The 27,262-nt window shown below is 47.2% G+C and overlaps 1 protein-coding gene across 2 annotated transcripts in view; it reads left to right on the top strand.

The window, feature by feature from the left end:
- LOC147749095 (retinol dehydrogenase 16-like) overlaps positions 1-27,262 on the top strand; it is a 142,958-nt gene that overhangs the window by 50,352 nt on the left and 65,344 nt on the right. For both annotated transcript variants that reach the window (XM_086966071.1, XM_086966082.1), the window contains 3 exons: positions 19,776-20,101; positions 20,612-20,870; positions 22,849-23,012. In XM_086966071.1, the coding sequence (XP_086822197.1) occupies positions 19,786-20,101; positions 20,612-20,870; positions 22,849-23,012 (739 nt within the window). In that variant the 5' untranslated portion in view covers positions 19,776-19,785. The remainder of the gene's footprint in view (positions 1-19,775; positions 20,102-20,611; positions 20,871-22,848; positions 23,013-27,262) is intronic.

Genomic DNA, 27,262 nt, shown 5'->3' with positions numbered 1-27,262 from the left:
TGTATCCCAGAAATGATCAGTTATACAATGCCAAGAAAGTTTCTGCCACATCATAGGGGACTGGTATATGGGGCATGGCAGCGAACAAATCTCGCAAAAACAAGAAGACAAATTTCTGAAAAAACTGATAGCAGTCTCCAAATATAAAATATACTTGAAGCACTATTGTACATCTTGAATTAGGCCAACGACCCATAGAGATAAGTTTAGAACAAAATACAATTTTACTGTGGCACTCTCTAAGGGTAAAAACAAAGCTATATTAACCCAGGCAATGATCAGGGACTGTAAATCGCTGGACCCTATGGTTATGATTAGATGGCTACCCTCGATTAGGAAAACATTGCAAAACATCAGAGACAGTGACGTGCATTTATGGGAGTCTCAGGATGAGTTAACACGGATTCCCAAAAAATCCTCTGAAGCAATTATTAGAGAAACAAAGGGGGTTAACCCCTACTATTGGAGGAGAAACGAACAACAGTGGCACTTTTTTTATCCTATGCTACACACCAAGGGTTTCAGAGATACCTTGGCTGGGTACATAACCCATGCCATAGATTTATTTCTATTCACCAAAATCTTGCCTCTCCATTTTCCTTCATCTAGTCGCCTTTCCCACAGGCACAAAGTGGGTACAAAAATGTACCAAATGCCCCTGTGATAAAGAGACAGCTCAATCCACTTTACATGTAACTATTTTATTGCAAGTTTTATACTGCATTTAGAAAAATGTTCTTAAAGCCCCCTTTTTTTAAGTGAAGGTCTACTTACATATAAAAATGGGTACCAATGCCTGATGGATTTGAATGACATTAAGACCTGCTTTATTACAACGTCTTTATTAGCATATATAATTGAAACAAGAAAAGCACTCAAGATTACTTAAAAAAAATGTGATCATTAGATGACATTTAATTTTCCTTCTCAATGTATACCAATTTTGAGAAAGTATTGGACACTAAAATAGTTACATTTACTATGCCCACTTCAATCTATCCCAATTGGGAGAGGTGTTGGACACTAAAGGGGTGACACTTACTATTCTCACTCCAATCTAAAACAGTTTGATGAAAGGGTTTGACACTGAAGGGATGGCATTTACTATCCCCATTCCATTCTAAACCAATTTAGGGAGGTGATGGACTCTAAAAGGGTGACATTTACCATTCCCAATCTAATTTAAGCCAATTTTGAGAAGGTGTTAGGCTGTACAAGGGTGACATTTACTATTCCCTCTCTAATCTAAGCCAATTGGGGGAAGGTGTTGGACACTAAGGGCCAAATTACGAATCTGGCAGTCAGAGGACCGCCAGACTCGTGGTGGCGCAGCACCAGCGGTCCAGCCACTGCAGCACTGGTGGTCCGACTCCCCCATTACAACTTGGGCGGTTGGACTGCCTTGGGACCTGCGCTTCCACCAGGAAACCACCATTCCCTGGCAGTAGCATGTCGGTCAGAGGCCGCAATATGCTTGGTGGGAACTACTTTCTTTGCCCTACTTTGCCAAGCATTTTGCAGGCCCCACTACAATCTAAAGCATCGTATGCAAGGCGCTATAGACTAAAAATGTTATATACAAAATCATGACCCCATATTCACACGTAATTTTTCATCCTTAAAATAAACAAAAATGTACTTTCAAAGACACTAACCAAAACTACAAATCAATCTATCTATCTATATCTATATATATCTATATATATATATATATACATATATATATATATATATATATATATATATATATATATATATATATATATATATATATATATATATATATATATATATATATATATATATATATATATATATATATATATATATATATATATATATATATATATATATATATATATATATATATATATATATATATATATATATATATATTCAGTGGAGTGGTGTGGCTCACTGGTTAGAGGCGGCAGACCCGGAAGCAGAGGACGGCCCGGGACCAGGGTTCAATTCCCGACGCGGCAGGGTCGTGGACCAGGGTCAGCGGACTCGATAATTCTCGCCTCAGTGCCTACTCTAACCAGGGATCACACTCGGCAACTCTGGGCATTAGCTTGCCTCATCTCCACAACGGCCTCCCACATTCGCCGGGGATGCCTGATTTCACCTTGGAGATACCCAGTAGGGACCATCTCACAGGGAAAGCCAGGACGGGTTCCCCAGCGGTCTACAGCGCGGAGATACCCCATGTGGGGTGATTCAGGCACTTTACAAGACATCATTACATTACATTACATATTTAAACATTAACATTTAAAAATATTTTTAGCACTAGTAACAATTAAGGTATATTTTTTTATATTTATTAACATTCCTAAACTTTGAACCATAAAATAAAAAAAAAACCCTAATCCAAAATTAACAATAATAAATAAAGAATATATAAAATACTTTTCAAAGTGAAAATACTGTTACATTGACATGTTTTTCAACAGAGAACTATTTTAAATGCGATTTGTTCACTAAAACTATAACATTAAAATATTGTATTGAATAATTTGTATTTTCATTATTTATACATTATTATTCATACAAATAAATAAGGTAACGAAATAATTTTAAAAATGTACATTTTTGATTTATATTTCAGTAAAATAATTAACCTTTAAATATATATAAAATATATCAATTTTTTTTAAATCCCCCCATCCTTATCCCATAAATAACCCAATATCCTGCTGCTATATAAAAATGTATAAATTATAACTCCATTATTTGTATACATTAATACAACTAAAAACACAAATGATGAATAAATTATCTTACTAAAAACACAAATATTTTTTTTTTTAAATATAGATTCAAAGGGGGGAGGAGCCAAGATGGCGACCGGAGCGGACGTGTAAGCTCCCGGCTCCGCCAGTCCTTGCGCCCCGTCGAACTATCCTGCCTGATATCCTGTCTGACTCATCGGCTGCTCCGACGGGGACGACGTGCTGATCTCGCCCATGTTTTTCCGGACTCTCGGCTCGTCCGGAGGCTGAGATACCCTGGTGCCAGTCCCAACGCCATTGCCCCAGCGCTCCTCGCCGCCTAATGCCGGACCTCGGCGGAGTGGAGACGAGCAACCTGCCTGTGGAGCGCTCGCATTTTGGAAGGGGCTGCTCTCCCTGGAACGTGGATATCAGCATCCCGGGTGCCGTGGAGTGCTGAACATCGTGCTTGCCACGCGACTGCCGGGAAGATTGCACGGCACTCCGGCTCCATTGTCTCGAGTTGAGAGGGGGGCGACTCGGCTCCATTGCGGGACTCGCCCGCACATTGCTGCCTGCCCGTTCGCCCAAACCGCCTGGCTTTGCTGTCGTGGGCTCCTCACTGGCGACGCTACATAGCAGCTCGCAGCGGTGGGGGACGGAGCGACTGCTGGCCCATATCGCACCCCCCCTGTTTCTGTGCCTGGCTGGTGGGCGCTATGGAAGTCCCCGCTAACCCGCGGGATGGAGAAGACCGTCCGCCATTGCCCCTTGCCTGTGATGCCATGGCCGCGTCGGGGATCGAATTGCCTGCACCTTCCGATAATGGGGGCGGGGGGGGCACACTGCCTACCCTGTCCTACGGAGATGTCCTGCTTGCCCTACGTGAACTACGGGCGACGCTGCGGCGAGACTCCCAGGAGCTATGTGACAAGCTCGGCGACATCGCCCTGGACCTGGCGCAGATTCGGAGGGACTGCTCTCAGCAACAACAGATCGCTCCCCTGACGGCTCCTGCTAAGGATACTGAGTTGCCGAGTGTTTCCAGTGAGACTGTGTTCCGCCCTGCCATGCTTGGCGTTTACAGACGATCGCATACCGACTATGCCGGGGATACATTGTTCCCGCACTCGGCTACTGTTTCAACACGATCGCTGCTCATACCGAAGGTGGGACTGCTGGCTATTCTACTCCTGGCCCCCTTGCAAACTCGTTCATTGGAACCTTTGCCTTTTCCCCTGCTGTATTTGGTTTTTCAGAGTAATTTTGGGGCTCTCTGTATTGTAACCAAAGCATTATTGGGTAGGTGGTGTCGTCCATTTTGTGCTTGTGAGTCTCCCCCTTCCTCTCTGCTTCCATCTTGTTCCTTTGTTGATGAGGGGGTCGACACTCATAGAGGGTTGTGTACTGAAGGGCGTCCGAAATCGGGTCAGGGCTAGACTGTTTGTCTGCTGCATTGCTCTCTTACCTGATGGGGGTCGGGTTCAAAATGCTGTGTGGGGGGAATGTGTGGACCGCACGCAGAGTGCAAATTGAATTTTCCAGCTGGTTGGGAGTTATTGGATATCGTTTGGCTCTCGCTCCCAGCGCCTCCTTTGTGTTACTGCATTCTTGTTCACGGCACAGTCGGAGCCACAATTGACTATCCTGGTACCTAGTGAGCCATCGGCTCTGTTAATTTTTTGGGGTGTCTGACTTGCCAACAACGACTATTGGGACGGGGGGTTGCCTGTATAGGGTGGCGTCCATTTTAACTCTTTGTCTCTGCACTGCCCGGGGCGGTCATCTTAGTTTTTGTTCTGGCTGGGGCGGGGTTTTGGGTGGGTACCGTGGTGTATTGGTCGCTTGCGACTTAGATAGCACTAAGGGGGTCCGGGTATCAACTTGTATTGGCCTACTTGATGTGATTTGGAATCGCGGCGCCTTCTTGGCGCGCATCACCGCTACAGCTCCTCACATTTATCCGCTTCTTGTCCATCCTGACACCTTCGACTGTGAATTGGAGCTGCTCATATCCTGTTTTGTTGGCCTTAGTCCCCTTAGATTTTAATGGCGTGGGATTCGCTAATGGATGGGTGTCCGGGAGTTTTGTTATTGTATTGGCTCCTCCCCACCTCCTTCAGTGGGAGATCTGGGACTATTCTTCCTTGCTCCCCTTATCACTAGTGAATGTTTTTCTTGGTCTTTTCTTCCTCTCTCTTTCTTCCCTTCCTTTTCTTCCTAAATTTCGGGTTTTTTGGGGTGACAAACACTCTGCTGGGGGGGGGGGGCAGGCCGTAGCCTCTGCATGTGTGTAGGGTGGGGGGTTATATTTTATTTTTCCTTGGTTTCTATGGTGCCTATGTATTTCCTTTTTATAATTTTCTCCTTTCTGTTCTGGGTCTGAGTGACCGGGGTTCAGTAGGGGGCGGGTGGCGCTGGGGGTGGTACGTGGACGCGACCTGTTTCCACTGTTGACTTGTGCAATACTACCATCCTGACTGGAGGATTCTCACTAACTGTTGGTTCTCTTGATGCTGCCTGCCCATGCTGTGAAGCGAATGTACGGACTCAGTTCTCCTTGACTCTATTCTTCACTGCGTTATTTTCAGATAAAAATTTTAAAATTTAACCTTCAATGCTCCTTCTCCCTGGCGACATGTCTCCGTTCAGTGTAACTGCTGTTAATTTTAGCTGTATTGCCGGATGGCGCTGGGGACACGTAATGCTTGCACATGTGCTTCAAAGTATCGTGGCCGGCCTGCCGGTTGTAGGATCGTATTTGTATCATGTTTTAAGCACAATAAAGGTTTAAAAAAAAAAAAAAAAAAAAAATATAGATTCAAACACAGTACACTACATTAGAAAAAAATAACACAAACGATAATTTACACAATATTTTCTAAATCAATATTTTTTACAATATTGAAAATAGTCTTTAAAATTATATTTTTACCTTCAATATTCCTTTCAATTATATTTTTGACAGCCCGATATTCGTGATCCAAAATTTTTGTATCACAATATTTTTTTATTCAATATTATGTCCAAACACCACAGAAGCATTAGAGCTTTGTTACTTTTGAGATACGTTAGCATGACACAAGGTAAGCTTTTTGAAGTCCTGCAGCCACAACCACTGCCAGCGTTCAACAGGAAAATGGAAAATTCCCCTACCAGATGAAACCAAGTGCAGCAGAAGATATACTGCAATAGTGCACATGCAAATACTCTGGCAGCTTGCACAAGAAATCCCATGTTAAAACTGAGGGGTGATATTTAAGCCTATCACACTTATCCTCTGTGAACCAGTGCTTTATTTGAACCTGTGGTTACTGGTGGGATGGGCTAGCACTTATTTTTCAGCATCAGATATTTCCTGAGAGAGGGAAAAACCCGTAAATCAGAAAGACTGAGAAGACAAACACGGAAAACTGTCAGAAACTGAGAAAGTAAAAATGTGCAAGAGTGAAATAAAGGCTCAGAGAGTGTCTGGCAGTGAATTAAAAAGGCCTAAGGTCGATTCTAGTTTGGAGCAGGCACCGATATTTAATTGCACAGGCCACAGACTTGTAGGCGGACCTTCGGGCACCAGCACTCTATTAAAATTAGGCACTGATGTGACTTTCGCACTCAACATGATTTAATGTGCAAACACAGATATGCTAACATAGCATCAAGGCCTGTAATACAGGTAAACATTATCAAACACCTAAAAGGTGAGGCTGAGCACCACAACTAGAAACAACTAATCAGGAAGTCATTTCAATAGGAAATCCCTACTTACAGGAAAGAACAGAGGGAGCCAATCTGTGACCAAATGTTAAGCAACCGGAAGTCCCATCCAAAGCGGTAAAGAAATTACACTCCATCCTGGTTGCTTGCTCACTGCACACCCTTAGCAGGGGTCCCGGACGGGAGCCCTGTAAGTTCCTTTATTCACCTCAACTTCACAGTGCCACACCTGCACGTCCCTCAAACTAGGCAACCGAACACCAGGTGCCCCTCATTGAACAGTCCTGAAGAGACCTGACATCCCATTCAGGTCGAAACGCCGTCGACAAAGATAAAGAGACAGACCTTGTCCAACAGTTGTATATAAACTCCAACTGTTGTACTTCAATTGTTAATACTTCTAACTAGGTCGTCTTCTTCCAACTGAAATATACACTAGAAACCTTATGTCATCCACACGTTATTATGTTTCACTTTATCTGCTTAGGTTCTTTTTTGATAAAATTCACTTGGGACACAACATCACTTCTTGGATTGCATATGTGTTTATAATGATACAGTACTTGTATGTAAACTGTTGATATATAGATTTTCATAAATGACTTTAACATTTGCATTGTGTATATACAGCTTCCTTTTTTTGACATCCAAACCAATCGCCCTTATTGCCATTGTGCGTTACCTTTATCAAGAATAGTTCCTAATTTTCCACAGGGCCATTGTTTTTATTAAAACTCTTCACCTAGGCTCCAAGTGAGTTGGGTTCCCTTGTTTTCCCTTTCCAAGGGATTGGGATGGGCTGGACGTTTTATACTCCTGGGCAGAGGGTGTTAGGGAGGCGCAGGGGCAGCAGCGAGGGTGCAGGGGGTTGGGGTCCCCGGAGTCGGGGGTAGGGGAGAGGTCAAGGTGGCCGAGCAGGGGGTTTTAGGTGTAGAGGGATGGGGGGGTACTTCTGACGAGGGTGGGGCGGGAGTCGGGCAGGCATGGAGTGACGTCGAGGAGGAGGGGGAGATGGGGGGAGGCCTTGGGGTGGTTGGGTTAGGGGGGTGCCGGAGGCGTGGGGGTCAGTGTGGAGGCAAGGGGGCAGGTGGGGTACTGAGTAAGGGACCCAGCACACCAGTCCGGCCATTTCTTTTGTAGGAGGAGACGCGGCGCGGGGTTCCTGACTTGGCATGGCTAGGAACGGCCCACCGGAGGGCAGAGCCTTTCGCGGTCAGCCCGGTACCGACGTAGGATCCCGTCGCGGCCGGCACACGAAGGCCAGAGGCGGGCTCGTCGACACCCACACCCACAGGGCCCCAGTGGCCTGAGGAGCATCGCCAGCGGAGCGACGTGCATTGGTTTTATTCTTTCTGGCAGCGTGCAGTCGGCGCCGCCCACAGGAAGGGGCTATGTGGCTAGTACTGTACAGCTAGTTGAGGATGATGACAGTTTGGAGGAAGGAGAGCTGAGGGGTGGCGAGGGCGGAGGGGGACCGAATAATGGTGTTACTAGTGTGTTTAAGATGTCACGGGGTCAGCGGCAGAGGACGGCCAGGACATCGCGCTGGGAACCGAGAACAGCGTCTCTGGATCGGCGCAGTGGAGAGCGGCGTGTGGTCTCCTTGGTGCCAGGTACGCGAACAGCGGCGGCCGTGGCCCGCTTGGTTTTGGTGGGGGTGGGGTGGAGGGGTCAAGGGGGAAATGGCTGCTTAAAGGGAAGTATGTGTTTGACAAAGGGGTGGGGCCAGGCGAGGTATGAGTGGAACGTTCGGGGAAGGAGCCGGGGGATGCAAAAAAGGCTGGGCCCCCGGGGCCGGGGTTGGATGGAGCTAAGGTGAGTGGGGCTGCCACGGGCGGGGCTGGAACGGCAGGGATGGGCGCTACGGGGGAGGATGTGGTGAAGCCTGAAAGTAAATAGCTAAAGATCAAGCGGCTGCCGTACATGGGGGTGACAAAGCCATTGGGCGCCCATTTGATGTTGGCGACAAAGGAGCACATTTGGAAGGGGGAGTACATGGAAATTCTAAAACTCCTACACCGAGACGTGCGGGCGAAGGAGGGTTTGAAGGAAGAGGAGTATAAACTCCAGAAGAGGCCGAAGGTGCCTCTTACGATTGAAAATTGGACAGCGGCCTTTTTAATATTCACTAGCGTATATTGCGAAACGTTTTCAGAGCCGTCGGTGCCCTTGAATACATGGACGTTATCAGGAAGGCCAAATCACGGGAGGTGGTTCTGCATGGGCTCAGTTTGATGAGGAGTTTAGGGCACAAATGGTTTGGGACCCAGAGGCGAAATGGGGAGAGCTGGACACCGATTTATGGCAGCATATGATGGGGCTGGCGGGGTCGGGTAAGACCATCTTTACGGCGAGCAGGCTGCCTATAATTTACCAGCCCTTTTAGGGCTGCCCCACCCGAGGAGGGGCCAAGAACCAGTCCGGCGCTTCGGGAGCATGTTGGGACTACAACAAGGGGGCGTGCACACAGGAACGTTGCCGTTCCCGCCATGAGTGTTCCTGCTGCGGGAAATATGGTCATCCCCTGGTCAAGTGCTGGGGAGCGTCGGGTCAACAGAAGGGGGACAACAGGGTCCAGCAGGAGGTGCACGGCCGGGGGCACAACAGCCAGCAGGGGCAGGTAGAGGTGATAATGGGCCTGGGCCCAAGAGCTCATACTTCGGTTAGGGTGGACCGTTTGGTGACGGCTCTTCAGGATTATCCAGATGTGGGGGCCGCCGCGCGGTTGCGGTTGGGATTTCAGGAGGGGTTTCGTCTGGGTTACGAGGGGCCGAGGTTGCGGAGGTGGGCAGATAATTAGAAGTCTGCCAAGGAGCACCCTGAGGTGGCGTGGAGCAAGCTGGAAAAGGAGGTGTGCGAGGGCCGCATGGCGGGACCCTTTGCTAACTGGCCATTGGCCGATCGAATTGTGTCTCCCATTGGGGTCGTGCCAAAAAAAAGGGGAAGGGGCAGTTTCGCCTCATTTAGCATTTGTCATGGCCCGAAGGTGGCTCGGTTAATGACTACATTGATGAGTAGGAGACCACAGTGTCTTATTCTTCTGTTGATGAGGCCATGTCCTTAGTGGTGATGGTGGGCGCTATGGCACGGATGGCAAAGTGCGACATCAAGTCGGCTTTTCGCCTGCTTCCAGTCCATCCAGACGTTTGGGGCCTACTGGGGATTCAGTTTGACTGCCGCTGGTACGTGGACAAAGCTTTGCCGATGGGCTGCTCGATGTCTTGCGCACTTTTTGAGTGCTTCAGTACGCTTTTCAGTACCCAGGACGCTGAGATCTGCAACAGCGAACAAATTTGCTGTGCCTAAAATAAGACTGTCATGCATGGGAGGCAGATCCTTTGCCTACCTTGGCCCCTCCTTGTGGAACTCCATGCCTCAAGCTCTGCGCTCAGAGGTTAACTACACCAGTATTAGAAAAGCCATAAAAACCTGGCTGTTCAACATCTAAGTCAGCTGTCCAAACTCCCTTCACTGAATCACAAGCGCCGGGAAACCCTTTGTTGGGTAGCTGTTTGCGCTATACAAACTAAAGAAATAAATAAAATAAAATTCTTACAATGGTTGTTCATGGAGCAGATGGGTCACCAAGGTGTAACAGACTACCTGGATGACTTCTTTTTGGTTGGCACCCCAGGCTCCACGGACTGCCAGGAGGTACTGGACAGGTTTCAGGAGCTCATGGGGGAGTTGGGGGTGCCATTGGCACCGGAGAAGACAGTGGGGCCATGCACGGCGCTATCGTTCTTGGAGACTGAGCTGGACTCTGTGGCAATGGAGGCCTGTTTACCAGCGGAGAAAAAGCAGCATATGGTAGAGCTGCTGGAGGGGATGTTGGCACGACCCAAGGTTACAGAGCTGGAAATCCAGGTGCCTTTGGGCCACCTCAATTTTGCTTGCAGAGTGGTGCATGTGGGGAGGACTTTTTGTAGGAGGTTGGGCAAGGCCTTGGCGGGGAGGAAGCCGCCACATCATCACATACGGCTGCCCGCGGGGGTGCGGAAGACTTGTGTATGTGGCAGTTCTTCTTGCAGAATTTCAATAGGATCCCCATGCAGAGGGGCGAAGACCTGGTCTGGGATGTCCAAATCTGTTTGGATGCGGCGGGGAGCGACGGTTTTGGACTGTACTGGCAGGGGAAATGGTGCGCGGAGAAGTGGCCCCCAGAATGGGCGGGGGGCAGGAGCATTGCGTTTCTCGAACTCTTCCGTTTGGTGGTGGCGGTCTCGCTTTGGAGGGGAACTTCTGGCTCTCAGACGCGTGACTTTTCATGTGGACAACATGGTGGTGGTCAATTGGCAGTCGCCAGGGATGCACAGGTGCTGAAGCGGCTGCAAGTGTTTGTGCTGGGCTGCTTGCGCTACGATATTGTTTTTCACGCGGTGCATGTGCCTGGGGTTGACAATGACATAGCGGATGCTTTATCTCATTCGCAGTGGGGGAGATTCCGTAAGTTTGCCAAGGACGCGGATCGGGAACCGACCGGCATCCCGCCGCAGCTGTGGTACGTAGGCAACACAGGATGTTGCAGCTGGTTTTAGGGGCCTTGGCTGCTTCGACGAAGGTGATGTACATGAAAGCATGGGAGGATTTCTTAGCATCCGGCGCGAGATGGCGGGCCCTGGGGAGGGAGGAACAAGAGGATGTGATACAGTTTATCCTGGGTTTAATCGAAAGGGGGCTCACGCAGGTGACGATAGCGGGGAAACTGGTAGGGATTGCTATTATGGGTAAACTCCTGTGGGGTTACGGGCCATCGGCAGGGGAGCTTGGCTCTCGTATGCTGGAGGGTTGGGCCCGAGAGTGTGGGAGAGGGTGCCGGGTCCGACAGCCGTTGCCGTTGGCATTGCTGGATCGGGTATTGGGAGCGTTGCCGGGGATGTGCATGGATGACGGGTAAACATGCCTGTTTGCCACTTTGATATCTTGGATGTTTGCAGGGGCAGTTCGGGTATCGGAATTGCTGGGAGAAAAGGGGGATGCTGGGATCTTGTGGTCGGAGGTCTCTTTCCTGGAGTCCGAAGTGCGCCTGTGGCTGAGGAAGTCTAAAACGGACCAGAGGGGAGTTGGCCGTTGGGTGTCATTGATGTCGGTCGCATCGGGGGGGGGTATGCCCTTTGAGGTGGAGGTTGAGGCTGAGATCAGTGGCGCAGGTGGACGGGCCGGTTTTTAGGCATGTGAACGGGCGAAAGGCGTCAAGTTCTCAGCTTCTGGCAATATTGCGCAAGGCGTTAGATCGGCTGGGTTTGGACGGGAGGCGATTTGGCACCCGGATCGGCGTGGCATCGGAGGCGCACAGGCAAGGGTGGGGTGAGGGGACATCATGCGGTTTGGCAGATGGTCGTCTGATTGCTACCGGCACTACGTGCGTTGCGTTTCGAGCCAGTGATCGCGCGTGGTGGAGATTGTTGCTCTTGTACTTACTGTTGTTTCTCGTTTCAGGTTCGGTGGCGGGTCCCCTCGCCAGGGATACGGCATTGTGGATCGTAGGCCATTAATTTGTTAGAAGGGCCCAGGTGCAGGCACGGTCCAGGTATTTTGGTGAAAATGTGGGTTTCAATCCTAATGTTTTTATTGTATGTTGGAAAGGGAAAGGGAAAGGGGGCATGCTTTAGCGAGAATTGACGGCAACACTGAATGGAATGTTGGTGGCGGGCAGGTATCCTGATGTTTTGGTCCTCCATTTAGGGGAAAATGGTTTGAGAGACAGGGTTGGTATTAATGAGGGTCATGAAGCGGGATTTGGAGGAGATTAAAAGGCAGTGGGCTGGTTGTACGGTGGTTTGGACAGTTCGTGCCGCGCCGGGTGTGGAGGGGGGCAGTAAATCCTTGGGCGATTGATAAGGCCAGGAAAAAGGTCAATGTCGAAATGGTTTGGTTCTGCAGGCATTTAGGTTTCTCGAGGATATGGCATAGGGACATCCGGTGCGATGCACCAGAGCTGTTTCGGGGCGACGGGGTTCACCTGTCCCACCTTGGCATGGATCTTTACCTGTTGGAACTGAGGAAGGTGCTGTCCAGACTGTTGGGAGTTCGTTAGATAGTGAGAAGGTGCTTAGAGAATTGACGGGTAATGGGGGGGGGGCAGGAAAAGAGGGAGGCGGTGTAGCCACCTACCCTCCTGTCTTTTCCTGGGTGGCGGAGTTGTTTTGGAAGTTGGCCAAGTTTGGCTGGAGTTTGGTAGTTTAGCGTTTGGGGAGTTGGTGAACAGGAGCGGGGAAAGGTTAAGCAGGTTGGATGTTTACATTGGAGTTCGTTAGTTACAGTTGCAGGAAGACAGATAGGATTGTAGGTCTTTGGGAGGTTAGGAATTTCAAAGGTTATGGGATAAGATTGTGTATTATTTAATGTATTGAAATGTATGTATTGTATGTTGCAGGGTGGGTTTTTTTTATCATGTGGGGATCGTAGGGGTGGGGGGAGGAAAGGCAAGGGGTTAGGTAACTCGATGTTTAGAGAGGATTTAGTTTTGTAAGGCAAAGTGCCAGTTTAAATAGAATTGTGATGTGCACCTGTTTCAATAAAGCAGCCTTTTACACACACAAATGGTTGTCTGTGTGGCTTGCCCCCTCATCCCTCCCAAATCTGTGTTTAGCACAGTGTGCCGCCCAACTTGTATTTTGCTGTTCCTGTCATTGCGTCCAGATATATGATATAACAAGTAACATCATACCTACAACAAGCCAGGACTATTGGCTTTGTCAATGGTTGCTAGTTGCATAAGAAACTAAGCAGCAACTATGGCTTGAATATAATATTGAAAAAACTTCCACTTAAAGCACTGGTGACACCAGGACAATGTTGCTGCTCCTGACTTTCAAAAAGAGAAGGGAAATTCTGAGCCAACGCTCACCACGCGCACATCCATGTGCCTGCTGTCACTGCATTCTGGAAAAAAACGGACCGCCTGTGCCAGGGCCCGATGGAGACCCGTTTCGAGGCCCCCTTAAAAAAACTGCCTGTGCTCAGAGCCAGTGAGACCTGGCCCACTTAAAGCCCTGCATGCAGGGCCATTATTAATATGGAAGGAGAGTATGCAGGCATTAGAAGTGACTACTTTACCACGACTCTCACAAACTGTCCAACCACACAGAACTTCAGAGTCGAAATGTTCTTGATGTGCGGGCCTGTATTTCAAAGTGGCGGCTGGGCCACGCTTTCTTATGATTGCGACTGACACTCAATCCAGAATACAAAGGAACGGATAAGGAGAATATCTATTTTTCCTTTCCCCTTTATTCACAGTGGCAATCGTCCCTCTCACTCTGTGGCTCCAATCACCAACAGGCACAACTTGTAGACTGCACATTTGAATTACTCCATCTGTGCCCCCAAACATAAAACGTACCCTAAAGGGGCACTTACTTGCCGTGTTTACTAACCACCACAAGATCGTCATCAAGACATTTATCGCCACAAACAGGGCTTTTTAGCACAAAATTGGATTAATCTTCTTAAAGGGTCAGTTAAAAGCAAAAGAAACTGCAACTCCCAGAGTACACAGTGTTGTTCAATTAAAGCCTGGCACTGTAACATGATGTCCCTGGTGATAAGGATGCATCCTTTCAACCTACTTCCATGTGTGATGTCAAAATATACTGGAACAGCTACAATGTCAAGAAGTTTGGAATTCTTTGAGTCACCAACCCTGATCATACCTTTTTCAGCACAACCTATTCTTTGGAGATAAAGACACAACACCTTCAAAGACCCACTTAAACTCGTCTGGTTGGATGCGAGTGCTCTCTCGTTCTACGGAGCTCCTTAAATCTAAAAATGCGGGGAATAACGGGATACCACCAGGCTTACAAAGTGCTCTCCAGGTCATCTGTTACAACCAGATCACACTCCCTGACAAAGCACTGACAACCAACCCTATTCAACGCAACCGAAAATGGCAAGCAAGCCCCATCACTCCTGTGATAACCAACCCGTTGGCCCTTTGTATAGACCCAAAGTAAATGCAGCTGAAAACTTACCACAATATGGAGAAAAACGGTCTGATCACATGGTTCTCTCCACCGAAACACCCTGGATCTCGAGGTCAGGGCCCTGCATAATCTACCTTCATTCTAAAAACAGTCCTCAAGAACAACTCATTTAGCAAGGCCTGTCCTCAACACTCTAATGGTGATGGTACTTCCACATTAGATCACTTCATGGCTGCGTTCTATCGGAAGTGACCATGCCTGCTTTTCAGAAGACAGTGCTGACAGACTACATCTTAGAGAGCAAAGGTCGGGTGTCAAGTAACCAAATTAACAAATAAATAATATCAGTAGAGAGGCACTGAAGGAAATAAACTCTACACCATTTTGGGCGACCTTCCCAGATCTACAGAAACAATTACAAATATTAAAGGTGCAGGTAAAGATTACGAAGTGGTGGACCATTGTTGGTGTGATGCTTGGTGTTATCCCAGAGAGATGGAGTGTACCATTCAATGCTTGTCAAGTGCTAGAGGCCTACCTTACTGCTATGACCATTGACAAACCGTTGGTATGCATGGATGCCATTGCTTTAATTGTGAATTTCAACTAGTATTTAACCAGGGCAAATACCGCAACAGTATGGCGGTCCTGCCATGGGGCATCAGCAGTGCAGTAAAGCCACACATCCTGCCACTGGTCATGGTGATCTTAGGCCATTTTGGCACTGAAAAAAATAAGACCCACCTGCACAAAGGTGTTAACATTGGTTGTGTACCACCTTCACACTTGTCGGACCCTTGTGGATATGTCAGGTCAGTTGCGGAGCACGCAGAGAGTTAGAAAATTGCTGGTCACCACTGGCCATATGGATAGCATCAGTGCTACCTCTGCAAAGTACTGGTAAAACTGGCTGCACAAGATGTATTTCAAATTGCAACATAAATATCACCAGCACATCTATTCAAATAAAAAAATCTACTACCTCAATGCCGTCAATAAAAGCATACATAGATAAGTATAGATGTAATATTCTTACCTCCACATCCGCTTAACTTTATGATATGTTCGTGGCCAATATTGAGTCAAAATAATTGCAAGTCGAGATTAAAAACTCAGTATTTCGGTAGAACACCTGCACAGCAACAGATTGTACTTACTCCACCATGTTGGATGAGTTTTGTATAAATGCAGTGTACTCATTGTCTAAGTGGCTCGATTGACAACTTTGTCCATCTTACACTATGCACATACAATCATGGCTGTTGTTGCTATAAATGCTTATCAATGGGGTTTTCTAATGTTAGCAGCTAGATTTGCTTACACACATAGAGATAACGTTATTTACCTACAAGCAAATCACTAGTTAATCTGATGAGATGAGGAAGTCAGGACTGTACCAGTGATTGCATGGTTTCATAGCTGGCAATTTAGCCACTGCAGCACGAGTCCTAGGCCATCATTGCAGGTGGATTGGAGTAATCTGGGTTCTTTCCCCATCTCAGAATTACTGATACTGGTGGTCTCGATAGTGGAGATATAATGGGAATTAAAACTTTGGGGGAACACCAAGCCGGAATCTTACTTACCATGCAGTTTCTGCATGTTTTCCCAAATATTCCACCCAGAGACTTTGGGGCATATTTTCAACAAAATGTCAGTGGGCAGAGCTCAGCTGCACCAAATTTGGCAGCTCCGCGCTCCCTCATTTCCAAAATGCAGGGATGCACCGTATTTACTACAATACAGCACACGCCTGTGTTTTCCGTAGCGCTGGCGCTAAAATTAGCTGCACAGTGCCAAAGCAGACACCCTTGCACCATTGTGTAAGGTGCCTGCGTTGCAGGGAATGATTGTTTATGTGCAGGCAGGTGTCCCTTCCTGCACATAAACAGTCCATAATGACAATTTGTTACTTAAAACTATCAGATTGTCATTATTTAATGATTTTTTATGTGCAAAAAGGGAGAACACCATGCACACAATCAATCATTAATGGAGTTTTGTCTTAGAAAAAGCAAAAACAAGGATATATAAGAAAAGTCTTCTCATTTCGCCATTCCAGCGCCTACTATTGTTGCTGTGCAGGTGTTGTACCAAATACTGAGTTTTTAATATCGACTTGCACTTCTATTGACTCAATATTGGCCACGAACATATCATAAAGTTAAGCAGATGTGGAGTTAAGAATATTAAATCTATACTTCTCTATGTATGCTTTTCTTGACGCCATTGGGGTAGTAGCTGCTGCCTTAGATTAACAGAATCCTTGTAAATCTGGGGCAGTGTCAAAAAGCAATGGGGGTTGCAGTAGAGTGCCCACAGCAACACTAATTGCATGTCCCTTTCATGCAGATACCTGCGTGAAAGGGTACTATGTTTATAATGCGGCTTTAAGCCACAAAACGTGGCTTAACTGCACTTTCCAACTATGAAGCACAGCATTGCATCACAGGATCGTCATTAAAAGTGACTTTCCTGTGACGCAATGCCCTTGAAAATATGCCCCTGTCTCCTTGCAGCAGGTGATATCTCAGGGTAGAATACCATTAACCAGCAGTGTGTCAGGTAAACTTATCATTCTGATATGTCCTGTAACTGCAGTTACCAGGCCCATCACAACTAATCACACAGTTATAATGAGAGCATTACAGTCCAACCAGAAGAAGTTTCAGCTCTCCAGAAGAGCTAATACATTTATAAAGATCTTCGATAATCCTTTGTTAGACTTTCATTGTGGTATTGCATAGAAGGACTCTGCTGTTCGAATGCTTCCTTAATGATAATTATATACAATTAGGAACCTTCTTAGCGGCTCATCTAGAACCTAGTGCATTGGTACCAGCAAAAATTTTCCAGGAGGCCAAAACGTTTGCCTATTGTGTGATCGAAGGCCGCATTCATGGCAGGTAGGGATGGGGGTGTGAGGTGGGCATAGGTGAAGTACAGCATGTATGTATAAAGGCTGAATTGCACATTATGAAGCTAGAAAACCTGGGATCAATGCCAGCTTCCATACTTGACCAAACTGTGTGATCCTAGACAATTGTTTTATTTCACTTTACCTTCTTTTTCTTTATTATCACATATAAGAGGACCTCGAAATACATGACTTCAGGATACGCACTATATAAAACTTTCGCTTTCATTTTATTTGCTAAACTATAATGTTATCCATGTGTAATAAGAATCCTGGCCACTCAGATGATTAACTTAACTGACTTGCCTCTTAGTTCACTATTTGCAGTGTTGCCAGGATATAAGGGAAGCAGGAAGGTTTTTACATTTCTCATTGCAAACAATCACCTTAAGGAAAAAAAAATCTCAATACACTGATATAATCTAATGTACTAAGACGAAACTCGTCTGCATGTGAATGAAATACTCTTTTTGAATTTTGAAGAGACTATCAGATTTTTACAGATGCAACATGTGTTTAAAAATTAAGGTGTTCCTAAGCTTAAGTGGTGCACAACACCTTAGTTACTCCCTTCAACATCAGTTAAGCTGTAAATAAATCTGTGCCCCTTTATTTAACATATTTCTCAACGGGAGTGCTGAACCGAGAAACAGTAGCCCAGTGCTGCTGTTGACCAGGGGGCGACATGTAAAGGTCAGGAGGGTTACATGCTGCACCAGGGCCTACTTTGAATGTCACTGACCTAGTGGGTGGCCCTAAGCAGAAGCTATGGACCCCACTTCCCTGGCAGTGGACCGACCACCAGGCAGTTGGGGTCCACTGTGCCTTTAGTAAAGTTGCCACTGCTTCTATGAAATTGCTTACATGTAATTGGCTCCACTGCAGGCACTGATTCTTTTTGAATTGGGCACATGAGTGATTCACCTCACTCTGCAACTTTTTGTTTGTTTTCTGTAAACAAACTCCTAAAGCGGGAGTTTATTTTATTTTTCAAAAAAGAAAAAACACAAATGCCCGGACGCACAAGGAGTTTTCAAACCACGCTTGGGCCATAATGGTTTTTTGGTCGAGAAAATGAGCAATGCAGTTGCCCCAAAAAAGAACAGTGAGCCCTGATCGGCTTGCCTCGGAATGGCAGCCAGAGGAGAGTTTGAAACATTGAAGCCCATCTGAGGCTCCGCCAGGGTTGTAATGTTGGGCCTCAGGCCCACATTATGCTACTGATGGACACAGACACCACACGAGGTAGTGCAGTAACTAGTCACGAGCACGTGCACCCGGGCCCTTTTATTGGCTGGGGTCACGTCACTCGTGACACCCGTGATGGATGTGGGGGTGTCAGTGTCCAGCCCTCAAGGGAGTGGCTGGGAGTACAGCTTCCTGTGGAGCACTAGAACGTGTCCCGCAGGACACAACAAGGGTAACCTAGCACTTCCGGATGAACATTGATTTATGATTGGTAGAGATCATCAATGACGTACAGTGGTGCTACTGCCCTACCAAACTCTAAATCACCCCCTTAGTATCCAAGCTTAGCCCCAACGAACCATTGTGCTTTTCTTATGATCAGAATCTCAGTGCGTTCAGCTTCCAGTCTTGCTGTAAGCACTTACTGTACGTTACCCGCTGACAGATATCCACCACATTCACACATCTGTCCCAAAATCTGAAGCTGCTAACTACTGCCCATTCCATCTAGAAAACCCACATTTTGTCCTCCTTTCGTATCTAGATGATACAAAACACATTATTCACTTAATAACATTATACACTTTGACACTGAAATGTGGTACCCCAGAAAAAAGTCAACAAATATAACTCCTTTCGTTAATATATTTTGTAAAATATACAGTAACTATTCCTCTGTACTGCTGCATCTATATATGGTCAGAATACCCTAGAGAAATTCAGAATTGTAAGTTGTTAAATTCGTGCCCTAGGTGTCTGGTCCAATCAACACTAAAACTGGCCACAGGTCACTTGCTTTATACCTTTCACCGACCGCCATTACACTGCCACCCCTCCGCAGCTCAATTAACCGCATCATTGAGTTTCATCTCCCAGTGCCACATTAATATCCCACTACTGCCATCCACTACCACCATGCCACCTACAACGTAACTACTGACCCAGCACCATGTGTAGCCACTTCTTCACTGCTGCTTGTTCCACCTTAGGCACCATAATACTACCCCAGAACTGCACTAGAGTGACCCAGAACTCTTAATTGCCTTACCCCTCCCACATTTCACTATTAAAAAGGCAGACTTATTGGTTTGTTAATGATTATTCTTTATAAAGGTGCAACAATAATTGCGTTTGGGGCTTTCTTTTATTAAATGGAGGCACATTCAATTTCGAGATGATATTACTCTCGGAGTCTTCCTTCTATTGCTTTGTTGAGCTGTTGATACAGTGAAACAGTCTTAAACATATGCATGAGGTGAAGCAACTGTGGTCTCCACAGCATCACTCATATCTACCCTTTGGACTCCTTTGCAGCTGAGGGTCCATGATGTGGCTGTACTTGGCGACCATCATAGGTCTGTACTTTCTCCTCCGCTGGTACCGGGAGAGGCAGATGGTACCAAACCTCACAGATAAGTATGTGTTCATCACTGGCTGCGACTCTGGCTTTGGAAACCTGCTGGCTAGGCAGCTGGACCGGCGTGGGCTGCGCGTGCTGGCAGCTTGCCTGACACAAAAAGGGGCAGAGGATCTAAAGGAGGCTGCATCGCAGAGACTGCAGACAGTCGTCCTAGACATCAGCGACCATGCGAGGGTGGCCTTGGCAGCCCAGTGGGTGAAGCAGCAAGTTGGGGACAAGGGTAACTAAGCTTGCAGTCCTGATGTTTAAATTATGTATGTATGACTTTCCGATAGATGTATAAGTTGCTCACTGGGGGGATGTTACAGTCTGAGTTCAGGTTCCTAGAGTGATGTCACACTCTGAGACCATTCTCATGGATTACTGCCAGTCTCAGATTTATGAAGTGACGCATAGCAAGACATCTGACTACCGAAGTTATATTACATTCGGACATCAGGTTCCTGAGTCATGTCACAGTCTGAGATAAGGTTCCAGAGTCATGTCACAGTCTGAGATCAGGTTCCCGAGTCATGTCACTGTCTGAGATCAGGTTCCAGAGTCATGTCACAGTCTGAGATCAGGTTCCTGAGTCATGTCACAGCCTGAGATCAGGTTCCCGAGTCATGTCACAGTCTGAGATCAGGTTCCTGAGTCATGTCACAGTCTGATGTTAGGTACTTGGAGTGATGTCAATGTCATGTCAAGTTCCTGGAGTTCGTTCATGGTCTGGGATCATTTCTCTCTGCAGGACTCTGGGGCCTGGTGAATAATGCTGGCACTGGCGTTCCTGGGGCACCCAATGAGTGGTTGACAGTGGAGGACTTTACGCGTGTGCTGAACGTGAACCTGCTGGGGACCATTGACGTGACCCTGAGTCTGCTGCCCCTCGTGAGGAAGGCCCGGGGAAGGGTCGTGGTGGTGAGCAGCTTCGTGGGCAGGATCACCTTCTGTGGAGGTGGATACTGCATTTCTAAATTCGGACTGGAAGCTTTTTCAGATAGTCTCAGGTTGGTGTGTTGAGGTGCTAAGTAGATTGTTTCTTGTAGTTATGGGGGATGAAATAACAAACACTATGATTTTTTCCCCAGAGTTTTATATAGCGCAAACTTGACCCGAAGGTATCAGAGAGCTTTACATGAGCACCAGTTGCCTTACGTAAGGACACATTCATTTTTGTTAGGCACAGGGAGATTAAGTGATTTGCCCAGAATCACAGGATGTTGAGCGTCTTTGCCGAGACACTGACCCGGTTTCCCAGATTTTTTTTTAAATTGACTGCCATTGCCTGTTAGGCCACATCCTCTCTCCATCATCTCTATGATTATATAGCCTAGGAGATAGCTCTGCTGTCTGAGGCCCCAAGCAGTGTACAGCGTGTACATTGAGGCATATAACTGGTGCCCGTGGCATGAACGTGTAAGATCTTTATAAAACTGAGAAAGCCTGGCTGTCTGGGACTTGCACTTAATAAATGTAACCTGGGATAGAGCTCTGAACTCTAAGGCATACAATTGCAAATTCTGTATAATCGATGGTGTAGATTTGTTATCAGAGCCTCTTAGATATGTGTCATAAGATGAAAGGTCCATTGTCCAAGGGTTCAGACTATAAAATCTGTGGTATCTATGGGCCATATGTATCAACACATTTCCCCATAGACACAGAATGGGCCAAACCCTTTGATACATCTGGCCCTATATTTCTGATGTGTAAGATAAAGGCTTTAGGGTAAGGTCCACAACATAGCTTTGAATTGAAAGGTATCAGCCTGCCTTTAAAATGTGCGTTGTCGGGCAGGTATTCGAGAGCAGACCACCTGGCAAAAATATTCATACCAGCCCCATGGCTCACATGAGGCGAGCGTAATGAGCAAGTCTGCTTATGCCTGATGAGGAGAAATAGGTGCCCGTCCCTAAAAATGAGTTCCGGTGGCCCCCACCTGCAAACGCCAACTCAAATTAGGCACTGCTCAAGATCAAGGTTTCTCCATAGCAGAAAATCCTTTAGGCACCTATGAAGAAAATCTTAGTACCCATTGCAAAAAACGGGATGCCCAGAAGCATATATCTGTGCTGCAGGACAACCAGTGCTGCCTGTATTCCCACACCAAAGAACACTGTCCATGGAGAGTCCTATGCAGAGAGAAACAGTGCTTGCTTTAAACTGAGTGCCATGATGTAACACCCATTGCTGTTGCCATGCCAGTTAATAATCCCTCAAACTGTATGGCCTGCTAATAATATGATGCTCAAAGTACCAACCCATCAAAGGCGATGCTCGAATAAGCCTAATGCTGCTCAGAACGGTAGTGTTTCACCCTTTCTTGCAGTCGGCTGTCTCATTCCTCTGTCATGCATCGGTTAGAGACGACTCCACTTCCCTGGTTTTTAAACCCCACATCGAATGATGGTCCTCAAACTTCCCAAGTATACAAAAACGCTAGGATACTTTTGGCTGCTCCCCAAAAGAAGTAGACTGGAAATGAACCATTTGTAGAATCTGTGACGTTTCTAAATGGATTAAGCCAACGTGTTCTGATACTATAGCTAGCTTGGTAGGCTTAGCAAGTCACGTGAGTCCTTGATACGTGATTGGCCAATGTCAATAAGCCTGGCAACGCTGGTAATTCTTCCTGAATCCTAGTAGCCTAGAAGAGATAACGGTCTTCTTCCAATGGCTTGCAAATTCACCATAGGTGAGTGCAGTTTGTTCTTGCTAGGTTCCAGTACCTCTGAGATCTTGCTACATCAGTAACACAAGCACTGGCTTAACCTGTCCCCAAATCTCGCTGGCTTTATCTGAAAATGGTTTGAAAGTTGGCCAATTTGGTGTTCTGCATGGTGGACCACATCCATTTGACTGGACGAATTGATGACCATATTTAAGCTGTATTTTCTAGGAATGTACTGATCTGGTGTGCTCCATGGTGCATCAATCTGAACTGTGCTCTCTCGCTTGATTGACTGAAGGTGTTTTCTCTTCTAGGCGGGAGTTGGTTCCTTTTGGTGTTAAGGTCTCCATCATAGAGCCCGGCTACTTCAAGACCCAGCTGAATGTGCTGGCCAATATGAAGAACCACCTCAGCAACATATGGCACCGCCAGCCGGCAGAGGTGAAGGAGAGCTATGGACAGAAATACTTTGAAGGATGTAAGTCTCCTATTTGTGGCAGTTGTGGTGGACTGTCAACAGAGGTGGTGGGAAGTCCAATCTGCGTGCTTTCTGTATCAGTTCTTGGTGACTCCAAGGACTTCATTGGTGATCATAGGGTTTGCATAAGCTTGTGAGTGAATGCAGAGCCTTGATTATATTTAATGACGTATGTGCTTCTCCCATGCACACCGGTGGCAGCATAGCCTAGCAGTGGCATTCTTTGGTCTGTCTTGGTTCCAGAGGGGTCGTGAACAACCATCCTTTTAGCTGTAAGCTCCATGTGTTTCCTCTGTATGGTTTTTAATGGCTCTACCGATTGGAAGTGATGATCCTATACTTCAACTTGGGTCTAAGTAAACAAAGCCACCCTGCCGGTACAGTAATGTAAGTCAGGCTTGTGGATGTCACTATGAAGCTTAGATAGGGACCAACTCTTGAGATTTCAAAAAGGTTGGAGATATTTAGCAAGCCATGGCTATCTTGCGCTATGGTTTGCAACATCTTCCAAGCAAAATCTTTGGTCTGTCTGTATATTAAACCACTCTGACCCATTAAGGTTAACAATTGGTTAGTTTTCACCATAGAGATGTAAGTGGTCGTTCAAGGGCTGCACAATAACTCTAGAAGCAGTTGAACATAAATCTTGAAATGATTTATGGAACAGCATGAGGTCAGAGGCACTCTACGTTTTACCACTAATGGCTAAGATTGAAAGCATGCCAGTATGCTCATAGCTGTGCGACTAACTGAGAGAGCAAATGTAATTAGTCTTTGCATGATAAAGATATTATGTCCAGCCCATCCAGTTAGAAGTGGTTGAGGGTGTTAGGTGCCACAAAGAGTGGCAAAATGATCAGATTGGTAACTGCCACCCGGCCCAGGATCTTTTAAAGATTACTTTAAAGATCAATTGAGGCCATCTTGGTTCCCCACCTGGTCAAATGCCTAATCAGCAAATATCATAAAGGTGAAGAAGAAGCTATGGGTAAAGAGGTCCCACTCAGCTCCCAAGCATATGTCATCAAAAAGCAAACGAGAGCGGGATCTGTGTCCTGGGAAATCCCTTTGTAAAAAAAAATGTATGGGACCGTCAACAACTATTTTTGGCCAGTGGTATATGCTGTGCCACTAATGTACTGATAGTTGATAGCATCATCATCGGGCCTTCCTTCCTCCAACCAGGAGGTAATCTCTTTCGCTCAAAGAGCTTTCTTCGTGGGGATCTACAACAGAGTAAGTGATCTAAAATAACCTCTTGTCTAGCACTAGAATTTTAAAAAAAAGTTACACAAGGATGAGGCTATTTGAAAAGTAGATGTGTATAATGGAAGTGTAATGTATCCATCACATCTTTTAGTGAGGGCATGGTCTACATGTTTCAGCCTTCCTGTGCCCATAAAAGGGTCGGCGTCTTTCGCCAGGACCATTCAAAATGTTGTCTTTGAGTGACAGAAGGGGGGAGGTGCCGCAGAGAAGGGAGATGGCATCCAAGGTGACTGGAAGCAGTCCCACTCTAGAAGGGAGAGGCTTCTGGGGAGAGAGGGATATGAGGAGAATGGACTTGATGGAAGAGCCAGGGTATTTGAGGAGACGTGGGTAGAAGAAAGGCAGCATTGGGAGAACCAGCCAAAAAAAGAGTTATGAAGTGCCATGGAAGGGGGGGGGGTAGTGGGGATAAAGACACAGAACATAGGGGCAAACAGGGGGGTGATCTGAAAAGCAGGGGTGAAAAGAAAGAGGGGGAACAATGGAAATAGAAAGGGTAGTAGCCGCTGAGTAATAGAGGGTGGTGTAATAGAATAATGGTGAACAGATGGGAATTAAAGGTATTGAGACAGCTATTGGGGAGACCTTAGAAGCGGGGAAAGAATGTGTGGGAAGTAGGTTAGAAAAAACAGTGAGTGAGAATATTAAAGAGCTGCGCTTTCTGGGCTGGAGAAGGAGGGGGTGCCTCCTGCTATTCACACTGTGCATGTTGTCTAATGACATTTACAACACACTGCAGGGAAAAGCATAATACAAATATTTTTAAAAAACCTGAAAGAGCTCCGATTGAGAAAAGTACAACCCCTTACCAACAGCTTCCTCAGCACTTCCAGGAATAACCAGAAGGAGAGGGGTCGGGAAGTGGGGCGGAATGCAAGCAGCACCCAGCCTGTCATAGCAGCCAGTCCCAGGCCGGCGGCACAGTGGGGACTTCCGTCACGGGCCAATCCTATCGCTGGGAAGGGAAATAAATAATATTACCCCTCCCCCGCTATCGTTCAACAAACTCCCCCCTCCTCCCTACACTACTGGGAGGAAAAAAAGAAATAAAGTTTTGCATGTTTATGGTGCTACTCCAGCGGCACAGTGAGTGGTGTTGTGTCGGGTGATCTACGCTCACGGGGCATCTAACCCTGACTAGGCCTAACACGTGGCCCTAGAATAAACTCAGCCAGACACTGGGAATAAAGTTGCTTGGTCGGTCGGCGCGTATCTCTGAACGCCCTCGCACGTGCTCGACCTCTTTTTATTATAGGGCGGTCACATGACCAACTTGGCCGTCCCTCCGGACATCGGGGGCGGACCCTCGGGAACACAACATTCCTCCTAAAACAAGGAAACAACAAGAAAACCAAAAACATACTGCAAAATCGCAAACATGGTCTGATCAAACCCATTGTCTTAATAGCATCAGGACCGATACCTTCAGCGTCTTTCAAAATGCCAGTGCATTCAGTTCAAACATTACGTGCACACATATAAATGAGAACAGTCTTACGTAAAGTAGTCTCTCAGCCAGCCGGAGGGGGTGGGGTTGGCACGTAGCTGGCGTTGGGACCCCCGCTGAGTCATCGGCTCTGTTCCAGCCTCCACCTCGTGTCTTGGCGCCTCGTTGTCGGCCCCCTCCGGATCTGGGGCCTCATCCAGGGCCTCTGTGTCTCCGCCCACATCCTCACTAGAAACCTGCTGCTCGTCACGTGGCCTGACCTCGGGCTGAGATGTTGATTCACCAGACGGCAACGTAGTTGCAGTTTCGGTTTCTCTGTCGCCTTGCTGGCGCCTTGGTTCACTGCTCGACGGGTGATAGAGCTTGAAGTGAGACACGTTGCGAGTCACCTTGTCTCGTCCTCTAGTGACTGTGATGCGGGTGCCCTTCACACCACTGACTCGCCATGGTCGTTTCTCATAACTGAGTTTGAATTTGCCACCAGTGGCCCGATTCTTGATGAGCACTAGGTCACCTCTTTTGAAGTGGGGGGCCACAGCCCTACGTTTCTTGCTGATCTGGTCATAGGCAGAACGTCTCCTCATTTCTACTGTATGTTCATTTATCAGATCAGGTGCCCACTGGGGGTGATGGGGAATGGAGTCCATTATTACCCGCCCTAGGAGAAGATGTGCAGGAGCTACCCCCGTTGTGGAGAGAGGGGTCTGGCGGTAGCTACGGAGGAAAGTGAAAATGGCCATTTCCACGGACTGTCCTTTATCATGCGCTATGCGGATTACCTTGTTTAAAGTTCTCATGAACCGTTCGGCCTCCCCATTGGCCTGAGGCCACCTTGGGGTGATGCGCCTGTGACGGGTTCCTAGGGACGAGAGATATTCCGCAAAGTCTTGACCCTGGAAGGGCGGTCCATTGTCCGTTCTGAGTTCTCTCATGGCTCCGTGGGTGGCAATGATTTTTTCCATCTTGGGAATCACACAGTCTGCACTGGTGCCGGTGATGATTTCGACCTCAGGGTATTTGGAGTGGTCGTCGATCATCACTAGCGTGTGTCGTCCATCCGGAAGGCTGCCAAAATCCATGCTGACCCTTTCCCAGGGGCCTCGGGGCCTGGGTTCCACAATGATGGGGGCTTCGCGAGGGCTGTCGCCTGTAGTTTGGCAGGCCGTGCATGTGTGCACAACAGTTTCCACCATATCGTCCATGAGCGGGAACCACACCTTTGTCCGCAGCCGGGCCTTTGTCTTAACCATTCCTTGGTGCCCTACGTGCGCCAGCTGAACTACTCGGCTTGTCAGAGCCGTCGGGATCACCAGACGATGCCCTCGCAGGAGGCACCCCGCCTCGTCCTCGTTCAGTTCAGCCCTCACGTGGTACAGACCATCCATGATTTTCTGGGCCTCGGGTGTGAGTACCTTCCAGCTCTCCTTGGCTTTCTGCCAGTTGGTCGTCCGGAGCAGATCTTTGGCCCGCTGTAGGCAGGCATCCTGAGCTGTGGCGCTCGTAACTTCTTCCAGGGATATGGGGCGCGGGCATG

Source organism: Lissotriton vulgaris, chromosome 1_1 (genome assembly GCF_964263255.1).
Source record: "Lissotriton vulgaris chromosome 1_1, aLisVul1.2, whole genome shotgun sequence".
In the NCBI taxonomy this organism is placed as follows: domain Eukaryota; kingdom Metazoa; phylum Chordata; class Amphibia; order Caudata; family Salamandridae; genus Lissotriton; species Lissotriton vulgaris.
The sequence above is the reverse complement of the archived record's forward strand: the minus strand, read 5'-3'. Positions and strand labels throughout refer to the sequence as shown.